This window comes from Camelus ferus, chromosome 15 (assembly GCF_009834535.1).
Source record: "Camelus ferus isolate YT-003-E chromosome 15, BCGSAC_Cfer_1.0, whole genome shotgun sequence".
In the NCBI taxonomy this organism is placed as follows: domain Eukaryota; kingdom Metazoa; phylum Chordata; class Mammalia; order Artiodactyla; family Camelidae; genus Camelus; species Camelus ferus.
This window is the reverse complement of record NC_045710.1, coordinates 45,559,326-45,570,845: the sequence shown is the minus strand read 5'-3', so window position 1 is coordinate 45,570,845 and position 11,520 is coordinate 45,559,326. Positions and strand designations below refer to the sequence as shown.

General features: G+C 33.7%; 1 protein-coding gene across 4 annotated transcripts in view; it reads right to left on the bottom strand.

Moving 5' to 3' along the window:
- EHBP1 (EH domain binding protein 1) overlaps positions 1-11,520 on the bottom strand; it is a 151,473-nt gene that overhangs the window by 37,488 nt on the left and 102,465 nt on the right. For all 4 annotated transcript variants that reach the window (XM_032497640.1, XM_032497639.1, XM_032497642.1 and 1 more), the window contains 4 exons: positions 9,936-10,060; positions 7,395-7,533; positions 7,132-7,238; positions 4,331-4,454 (listed from right to left, as the gene is read on the bottom strand). In XM_032497640.1, the coding sequence (XP_032353531.1) occupies positions 4,331-4,454; positions 7,132-7,238; positions 7,395-7,533; positions 9,936-10,060 (495 nt within the window). The remainder of the gene's footprint in view (positions 1-4,330; positions 4,455-7,131; positions 7,239-7,394; positions 7,534-9,935; positions 10,061-11,520) is intronic.

Genomic DNA, 11,520 nt, shown 5'->3' with positions numbered 1-11,520 from the left:
AGAATCAGTATTTTTGGCAGGGACTTAAGGAGGTTATCACGATCATTTTATTTAGTGCTTAAAAGTCTAACTTAAAAGCCAGAAGACGCAATTTTATTGCAACCCCTCCCTTTGCCGCCAGAATGTTTAATTTTTATATTCAAGGTAAATAAATAAAATATTGTCACTTAAACCCCCCCCCAAATCATTAGTTTAAAACACTACAGTTCTACAATGAGAAAGTTTGATAACCATCACGTGAAAACAGATTGGGAATGGAAAATAAACACCATTATAGTAACACTATTTGCAGCACATTAGTAAAAGGGCCCATCAACATTTCCATTATAGACTCCATTTTTTCAAGAGGTACAAAATGCTGGTACAGATTCATTAGTGCTAAACTTACACATAAAACGTCAGCGTGGGACACGTGCATGTTTTTAACAAATAAGCTTTACCACTCCCAAAGAAGTAATCTTAACAAACTTAAGGTGCTAGAAATAAAAAAATTCCTCCCCTCCAACAATTACAAAATTAAAACAGAAATAAAACCCACAAAACATTAAGAACCAATGGAAAATGTTTTTCTAGTATTTGCATAAGGATTTTATAGATTCCCAAGGTAAGATGGCAGAAGATACACATATACACATTCACACAGTAGTGTTATTTAAAATTCAGACTATCACTGATTTAGGATCACTCAGTTTTGGAAGGAACCAGTCATATAAGTCCCCAGAGCTACTCTGATGCTGATGCCCCTCCCCAATGAATGTTGGGATCTTTCCAACCCTTCCCCCGCCATTGCCATTCTCATCCCCGGTACCTCCCCATTTTGTTGCAGGACCCACTGAGGCTCTCTCTTACAATCCTTTGCCACTTTCTTGCTAGAGCCTTCTCCCAATATGCCAGGAGAAATGCCCAGCAGTCTAGGCCACCATCCAGGCTCCACCCTTCTCTCAATCAAGATGCAAGAGCTTCAGTGTCAAAAGGGTTGGTGCTTAAAATCCAGAGCTGCTCAAGCTCTGGGAACCAAGGACTCAGGTCGAGCATAATTATCAGTATTATTTTAGTTATATTTTAGATAGATTTTTGTGGGTTTGTCTGACCTGTGGATGCTTATAACAGTGCTTCTTTTGGAAACTGTATTCTCAATTCCACAAATTAACTTCTAAATAAACTTCACAACCCATTTAAAATTGAGTAAAGTTCCTTAAAAGGTTAAACAGAGAATTACTAGATGATCTAGTAATTCCAATCCTAGGTATATCCCCCAAAACTGAAAACAGGGATTCAAAGAGATGCTTGTACACCATGTTCATAGTAGCCAGAAGATGGAAACAAATCAAATGTCCATCACTGGCTGAATGACTAAACAAAATGTGGTATATACATATGATGGAATAATACTTAACCACAAAAAGGAATAATGTAGTGGTACATAACAATATGGCTGAACCTTGAAAACATTATACTAAGTGAAAGAAGCCAGACAGAAAAGGACAACTATTGTTTGATTTCACTTATATAAAATATCTAGAATAAGGCAAATTCATAGAGGCAGAAAGTAGATTAATGAGTCCCAGGGGACCATGAGAGGAAGAAATGAGGAATTAAAGAATCTAGAGTTTCTGTGTAGGATGATGAAAACAGTGGTGGTGATTGTACAACACTGTGAATGTACTAAATGCTACTGAATTGTAGGTTTTAAAATGGTTAATTTTATATGTGAATTTCAAATTAATAAAAAAATTATATATCATCAGTATCTGTAAGAATATAAAGATTGAAATAGCATATAAATTATGTTTTTGCTGTAAAAAAGATGCAGTAGAAAAACAGAACTGACTCAAGAGCTAGAAAACCTGAAAACTTGGGTTCAAGCCCTAACTCAGCTATTAGCAATTAGGTCATCTTACATGAGCCATTTTCCCCCTCTTGAGCCTCAGTTTCATCATGTAAAGAATATAGATGCCATTGGCTGTGTTTAATTCTAAGGCTGAGACTCAGAAAGGGCAAAGAAAATTCTAACATACCAGAGAAAAGGTACTAACTACTATAATAAATGAAAAGCTGGAAGTATTGGAACTCCTAAGAGAAAGAATGAATCTATGCTTTCCCTTTGTAACACCTTATCTTTTACTTCAGATGTTAACTAGGCTTTAGGCAAATCTTGGGAAACCATTATTTGAGCTGGAAGAGGTTCTATACAACCCAGGGTGATTCTTGGAGCTTGTCAAGTTGGGGAACCAAGTCTAGCAGATCTAGTCTAGACCAGATTCTGACCTGTGTAGCATGCAATATGAAGCCCTAAAGGGATTCTAGCATCAATCGTAGTCCATGGCTGTCTTTCAGATGATAAGTGACCTATAGCTGGGATGGGGACACTACAAAGCTTCACTGGTAATATGTGGGATGGGAAGGAGAACTTGAGTATATTTGAATTAGAACCCTCAATAAATTAGGCTCCAAGAGTGAAAGAAGGAAAGGAACCGTAATTTCTAGCTTTTTCTCTAGTGGCACAAGGCTATTATAATAGTAACATCTAACCTATCCAACACAAATGAGGAAGGGTGGTCCATTTGAAATAATTTGTTAAAAAAAAATTAGTCTCAAAATATTTAAAGGAAGTAATTAAAAATGTATTATAGAAATTATACTACATAGTATTTACAGTTTTATATAGTTAACATAATATTTATGTTATAATATTAATAATATAATAACATAGTATTATGTAAACATAATATTTTCCAAATCCTTTAGAAACCAAAGCAAAAATGCAAATGTGAAACAATGGATTGGTTTATGGAATATCTGTTGAACCCACACAAAAGTATATGTATAAAAATGAGCATACATGTAACTTATTAATGCAATGATAAACATGTTCTAGGTAACTTGGTATAGCAGAAAGGATCGGGTATAATAGGATTTTGGTGACAATCTCTAGTCCTATGTTGGCCGCTTACTGATCTATTTGACATTCAGTTTTTCCTGTGCCTGTCTTCTCTGTATAATGAGAAGGTTAGTTAACAGTTTTCATAAAAAAATTTTTATAGTTTTTTTTTGGTTTTAAATCATAACCAGTAGAATCTTTTCTTCAAATGAACTCTTCCAAGAAGCCCCCTGTTTCAAACAAATAAACTCAGAGCTACTCTTTTCCTATCTGCTTGCTCCCTTAATTGTGCTAACAGCCCCCAAAGTGCCTATGAAGAAGCCCTGAAGGGCTTCACAGAACATAGTTTGAAAACAATAGGGCCAGATAAAGCCAAAGGTCTCTTCCTGTTCTAATATGTTCTGATTTCACTAATACAGGCAATTTTCAAATGGACCATATAAATGCTTATTTCTGGAGGAGATCTTTAATTGTAAATCTATCTTTGGCAAACAGGGAAGAAAAAGTTCAAGAAAGCTTTCCAATCCTAATCTACTACCACTAATTTACTTTACTAATCTACTTTAACACTGCCATAAAATTCAAGTAATTAATTAGACTAAAGGAATGGAGTTTCCACTCTTTTATTTGGCCATTTTTTACTTAATAGAACTTACTTTTAATTTGTTATGAATGGATTTGAACTTATTTCCTATATTTCCTTTTGTAGGGGCAGCACTTTAAAGAAATATATGCATATACATATATATCTTAAAAGTACACAAACACAGAGTTTTTCCAATAGTTTACTGTATGCTTAGATCTATTCTATCACTATTGGCAATCAGCATTAAATGCCAATCAAACCCTCTGGTTAGGAGCTAATTTGCTGCTCTAAACCATTCTTACAAACCTTCCTATATACCTTAATCCTTTCAAATGCAACTGTGACACAAAGTATTACAGACTTTTAAAAACCTGTTCTCTTGGAAAAAAAAAAAAAAAAAAAAAAAAACAACTGTGGAGCATCAGTAACCAGATAGTATTCTCAAATTTCAGTGATCTAGTCCATGGAGCCGTCCCCTATGCATAGTGCTCTGTTTCATGCAGTACATGGCTTTAGCTGGCCAAATCTTTTTTTTTTCCCAATGAATCAGTAGAACAGTGAAGATCTTACTTTTTTTTAAGCAGTGGCATATCAATGAGGCACAGATGTGTATTCCAACTCTGCATGGATGAGCACACTGTTCAATAGTGCTGGCTCACACGGTATCAGGGCGAGTTATCACTTCCCATGAAGGCACTCTTATCACCAGGGCCCAGAGAGGTGGCTGCAAATCGCAGCCTTTTTATTTTCAAGGCAGTTCTGCTGAACATTCAGGCTTCAAAGATTCACACTTCCAAAACTCTATAAGAGTTTGTGAACGCTCAATTTGCCAAAACTGTTTACAGTGTAATTGGGCACCGTACCTGTGTCCATGAGATAGCGAAGGCGCTTCTCCACCAGCGCGGCACGGGTGTCAATTTGCTTTTGCTCATTCTCTAGTGCTGCCAATTCTCCTACAACATACTGACTGGTGTCTTTGAACCCTTTCTGTTAACGAGAACAAACAGGAAGGAAAAAAAATCACTTGTAAGTTGCATTTTTCCTTTCTACAAACACTTAGTAAAGCACTTACCTAGAGAACCAAATACGCCCTTAGTATCACCCTTGGTACCAAAAGCAACTCTCTGTGATTCAAAAAATTTTCATATGTATTATATATAGCAAAACTTTTGTAAATAGAGAAATCTCAGCTGTTTAGTATTATATTTATAATTTAACACCCAGACTTGCCAGATTTCAAAAGTTAACACTAAGTAAGAAAAAAATTCTCCTTAGAGTTGAGTCAGAGTTATTTAAGCATGGACAAGGATAGAAGATAATTTTTTCCTTGGTGACTGTCAAAACAAATGCCAATGACATCTTTAATTCAAAAGTGTAATATACAAAAATGGAGTTTAACTAAGAAATTGATTCTAAAGAATCTATCTTGAAAAAAGTCAGATTTGCTCTCACAAAAATACAAAATTAAAAAGACAGATTTCTTATTTTCATAGTTACTATACTATTTTAAAGCACTTTAAAAATGATAAAAGAGAAATTTTTAATATCTCCAGTTTTCCCTCCAGCTGGCTCCTGTACTTTAACATGTTATTCTGTTCATGTATTACTAATTATTGTAGCTGTGAATGCTAACTTGACAGGTGGTTTCAAACCTTGCTACACTGGATCTATACAATCAGTACATTAATTTGGTTAATCTTCCATTTAACCAAATTTGGATTTCAATTTGAAATTTCAGTTTTTACAAACATCCATGTTAAAGAAAAATTATCCTTAGAAGTTTTATTTGAAGTGGCAGTTGCATTATAGAGTACCAGTATAGTTTAGTTTTTATTTTCATATTACAAATTTAAATCATTAGGGGGCAGGGTTATTAATGATATAGTTACAAACTGATTAATTATAGCTCCCTTTGGAATGCTTGTTTACCTTGTGACATTTCTAGGGTAAGTTTCCTAAGTAGCTGAGAAATACTGAAGAACTGCTTAAGTGATTACTCTCAGCACTACCACCACTACTATCAGCACTTATAACATTTATCCAGAGAAATCAATCTGAACAATCCTCTTCTGTCAAATCCCTTCCCTACCTAGAAGCATATTAATCTCTAAGAAGCCATGAGGAATTTCTTTCGTTATTCCTTAAACAAGAAACAAAATCAAGAATTATGTTATTTATGAGGATATTTTGGAATTCTCATCATCAACAACCCCTGTCTAACCATACGTATAACTTATTTATCTTTGGAACCTGTAAACTATATTCACATGTGAACTCAATTTAAACCAGCTTACTGTTAAACTGATTATAGCAGTTAACAAACTTAAAGCTGAAATAGTTAAAGAAATCATAAAACTGATAGTTTCTCAGGATAGTTTGATCAAATAGACACTGTACTTTTAAAAGATTCATACGAAGTGGATATTCTCCCATCTCAATATGAAATAAAACAGAAAAATTACAACAGCAGAACAAATGCTAATGGTAACTTTAAAACCTGGAATCTGGTGAACGTTTTTTGTACCTATCTGCCAGACACCAGAGCATTTTCAAAAAGGACTTTTTTCTCATTCCCATCCAGATGAATAAAACAAACACTATGAGTACCACAGATATAAAAAAGAAGAAGTGAAAAGCAACACATAAACCTCATTGCTTTTACTGATTGGTTCAGTTAAAAATAGTAAAGTTTATAAATATGTTTCTTTAGTGTGAATATATAAGTATACTCAAATGTTCTGTAACTTATAAATTATACCAAATATTTCATCAGGATATACCAGTGAGTTCTTCTATGTACCAAGATGCTACAGATCTTAGTAAAACAACTTAAAAATGAGAACTTAGAAATGGGAAGTTTTCAGGGCCCTAAAACGTAGTTTGTAATTCTGACTACACTTACAAGGATTTTCAAATCCAACAAAGACAATTTGAACAGTAAAAACAATGAAAATATTTATACAAACTACAGATAATTAAAAAAAAAAAAGTAGCACCATTAAAGAGAGCTATGCTTCCAGACAAAATTTCAAGTTAAAACTTGTTCTTCCTGCTTCTGTCCCGCAGCTGTCCATCAAAAGCAGCTTTCTCCCTGCGGTCTATCAAATATTTCCCTCACAAATCAATTTTACACATGATCAGCCCATACCCCTACTGAGCTGAACCTCCCCGTTAATTAAGTGAAGAAATTACCATATATATTATATTAATGCAAACATCATTCAGCTAGTAATTCACGGCTGATCTGGATAATGGAAAGGTTGAACACCCATTAACCCAAGCCAACAAAATGGGTTGGCTGAGAAATTCTAGCAGGTCTCATGTGACTTTTCCCTCTAACTGCAGCTCTGCGGTATCTGCTATTGTAATAATTAAAATCCTCCCGGTAGATCAATACTGGAATCTCTTTATGGGAAGTGCCCTGATGGAAATGTCTCAAGGAAGCTGGGGCTGTGGAACTCTGAAAAATTCATTTTTTTTTATCTGACAATTATCACCACACTGCAGACTAATTCAACAGTGCACCCCTCTCACTCTGCTTTGAATGCACTGGAGATTGACATCTTAAAAAACCTAACATCTCATTTTAACAAATAAAGGCACTATTTCCACATACAGTTTGGAATTATCAGCAATCATGAAACCACACAAAAAATTAATATACATTAAGCACTTCATCTTCTGATGGCTTCCTCTGAGTTTCAGTTATCGCTGCCTTCTCCTCATTTCCTTTCTTTGTATCTTCCTGTATTGATCTCTGCCTTTTCATCTCTTAAAAAAAAGGGAAAGACATGTAAAATTATTATAAAGTTTGATATTTGTGTATTGAAATGTGGATTTACATTATCAGCTTTTATATACATACACACACAGAGCTAAATATTGTTAAATCATAAAATGGGAAAACATTTTAAAAAATGTTCCTACCTGGTCTATTCTCAACATATTGACTGAAAGACTGAAGTTGAGTTTTTCTGACTGTAGAATCCTTGCTAAACACAACAGGATTTCTAAATCGTTCTGTTGCTTTTTGTAATCGCTCAGCCCGGAGATCTTCTGTGCCATTCTAAAGGGAAAACAAATGTGGTAAGAGAGCCCTGATCTTAAAAACATGAAATTACACACTAGTAGAACAACGTTTACTGATTTAAGATAATGACAATTTAGAAACGTTTTGAAACAAAAAAGGATTGTAAAGAGCTCTTAACAGCTCAACTGCAAGGTCTATTGCCTGTAACCAAAACTTTGGGGAGACATGGTTTAAATGAAGGATCATTCTTAATAACTTTGATTCATTAGCTACTGGGAACCCCTGTGTCTTCTCCTGATGATATGTATCATTTAAAAGCCATGGTGCCTCTGTCTATACACCCCTGCCCCGCCCCACTATTCTGCCCCATCGGTTTGTACAGTCCCACAGACTTGTATGACAAGAAGAACTAGTTTCTAATTTTATGCCCATTGAGATAAACCACTAATGCTGGATGAAGGCTAAAAGGTAGGATTATAATACTACCCCACTGAACTGCATTTCATCAGCTATAACTTTCCAAAGCCAGATTTGTAAGTAAGCCCTTTACAGCTAAGGAAACTACAATTATCTTTTCCAGAGCTTCCTATGTTAATACTGGTAACAAATTCAAATGGTTCTATCAACAAGAAATATCCCAGAAGACTGAACCACTGCAGTGTGTGGAAGCTGCAGATACCGAGGTGCTGTGTACCAAACAAATATTTCATTTTATACCTAATCTTTTATTATTTTTATTAAGTGTTTTGAAAGTAAATAGGGAAAGGCTAAGATGCATGACTAATAGCTAAGCCTGCTGAATGCTGAAACTGGTTATCAAAAGCTACCAAGACTTTGCCCTTCCTCTGCATTGAGACAATCAGTAATGAGGGAGTCCTCCAATGGCCTATTCTCTAGCCTCAAGGAGGCCTGGGATACAGAATCCTCAAGGGAAGGTAACAGTTTATCCTTTTCCACAAACACAGAATGCCTCATTTATAAATGTGTAAACTGCATTTTATTAAAAAAAAATAAAACCCCAAATCAATGCTGAAAGCTTGAAGAGAACAGATGGACTCTATATGTTCTTTATAAGCACCATTTAAAAAATCCTAACTAAAAATAGATCCATACAAAGAAAAGCTGTTAAAGCACACCTTTTGTTGAAATAAGTTTGAAAATAATTACATAAGAGCTTTTTGGAAAGCAAATCAATTTCATCTATTTAGATAATTAAACCATAAAAATGAAAATACTTCTATTTTAAAGTTATATTTATTGTTAGTATCATGCTTATAATGAGCTAGCTATGTAGCTAGGACAGAAACAATTACGCCTTTTATTTATTCATTTGTTTGTTTGTTTAAGAAAAGAGTGTATTCTACTGTTATCATAATAACTGCCCAATAGTCTAAAACTCAAGTCTTTACCAAAATAAACACAGCTAAATTTTTTGAGGCCTGGCAACATGCTAAAATATCAGTGTGATTAGCCAGCAAATCCCATCTTAAATCTTTTTATGACTAGGGACTTCTGCCACTTTACAAATGTATTCCTCTAAACCCACTAATTCAGTTAGCCTTTTCAATCCATTGTATTATTCTTAGGCCAGCTTCATTCTGCATTAAATCCAGTGCAGAAAGCTAAATTGAACGCAAAAAATCAGACCTGATCCAGACTTCCTTTTGTTCAAAGATAGAGACCAAAAGTCCTCTGGTGCTGCCACACACTTTCATCACCAATTTATAGAAACCGACAGTATAAGGGAAAAGCAATGAAAGTCATTGTTTTGGGACTTCAAAGCATCTCTGTGTCAGGGGGAGGAAATCCTTTCAGTCAGCAGGGCAGTCCCCACAGTCTGCAGGTGGGTGAAAAGTTATACAAGACTAGAAGTGCCCTAAAGCTAGAGAAATATTAACGATACAGTTCAAGGAAAAGGGGAGATGACTTGAGTGTGGATAATATGAATACTTCAAATCACCACCACCACCATCATTTTATAATGTGACGTTGTGGCTAAAATCTTACACAAGGAAGATTCATATTGGCACAAAGCACATGCAAGTATCCTAAAAATTTATATTCAGTCACATACTATCTTCAGGTATTATTTAGTTCATTTAAACAGGTAGAAGGCTGAGGACGATAGAAAATATGCTAGAATTCTCTTAGCAATATTCTTGTTAGCAAGACAAATATATACAGAAGTCAAGAATAGTTTCTTTTTTTAGTTTCTACTTTTATTGACATCAATTTAAAGTAGTAGTTTCTCTGAAAAACAGTATATGAATATTAATTACCATATTGATATTTAAATTACTGGCTATTCAATAAAAATTTTAAAATCTTAATCTTAACATGAAGAATTTGGTAAGAAATGGATTTTAGGACTATAAAGTACCAGCTGAAATTAGAATACACAGATATCAAGTCAAATATTTTAAACAAGTAAGATTTACCTTAATGTCTTGCTCTGAGCCCTCAGTTACAGTTTTCTGAGCAGCAGTGGAGAGTGAATTTGTTACCTGTGGCTGAGTTTCTAGGAGTTTCTTCAGCTTCAAGTCCATCAACTTAGTGTTTTGTTCTGTTAAATATGCAAATACGACGAATAACTGAATGAGAAGCATTTAGATGTATAGGCTATCAATTTAGGGGACATCACAGAAATATTATATTTAAAAAAAAGAAAGGAGATTAGGGTTGTGAAATAACATATCAAAGCAGATATATGCAGAACTCCATATATATATATACACACACACCCACATATATATACATACACATATATACATATACACATTACATACTATATAACTACAGTATAACTGAGTAGTCTTTAGGGATGTTGATGATATTCCTTTTTTTAAAAAATTGAGATATAATTGATATATAACATTGTGTAAGTTTAAGGGGTACCATGTGTTGATTTGACACATTTATATACTGCAATAGGATTACCACCATAGCATTCAGTTAACACTCTTATCATGTCAGAAAATTATTATTATTTTTTTTGTGGTGGGAACAATTAAAACCTAGTCTCTTAGCATATATTCCATGTGTATGTGTGTGTGTATGCATATATATGTATTTTTCCCCAGTCACCCTAAAGAATATAATCAACATACCTGAAGACCATTCAGTTATTCTATAGCTGAGAGGAGCTCTGCTTACCTGAAAACTTAAGCCTGAATTTAATGTAATTATTTATATTAGCAACTATAGAGGTTATACTTATAAATAAAACAAGGTATCACAAAGTAGGTATATAAAAGAGGTGATACATTTAACTCTTAATTATATTATTTTATAGCTTTAATTCTTCTAGTATATTAAATTTATACATATAATACCACATTAAATTCTTAATATGATCCCAGACAGTCATGTATACAGGGTTAGAATCCAATGTTTATGTGTGTACATATATACCCAGCATTGAAACAGGGTATATGTTCACAAATATCTTCTAATTAGAGGGCAGAAATATAATAAAGATTATCAAAATTTGGAACATATGAAATATGGACAGAAATTTAAAATAAATAAAATATGGCTGTAACAATTTCAATAACTTTTAGCAAGTAAATTAATCTTTATTTAATAAAATAGTTCAGAAACAAATGGAAACAATACTCTCAAACAATTCACTCAAAGCAACTCTTTAATAAAACGATTATAAAAGACATGCCAAGCATTTGCTGAATGATATTTTTCATAAAGATTAATAAGTTTTCTAATTATAAGACTCATAATAAATGCTATTATCATTAGTTTCATGCAAATCGGTCAGTTTATATTGCTAGGCTTCTCTTTTAAACAGTATCTGATGAACTATGGTCAAATCAAGATAAAGATTAAACAATCTATTATTAAAACATTATGACTTTTATATACATATTAAAAAAAGAATTTTGGGGAAAATAAGCAAGGATAAAAATCATAATGTATGCTATGTGCTTCCAGATTCCAGTTTGCATTCCTATTTCTTCTTGCCATGAAATAAACCAAAGTCTGAATTGGAAAGTCTGTCCAATGCACATG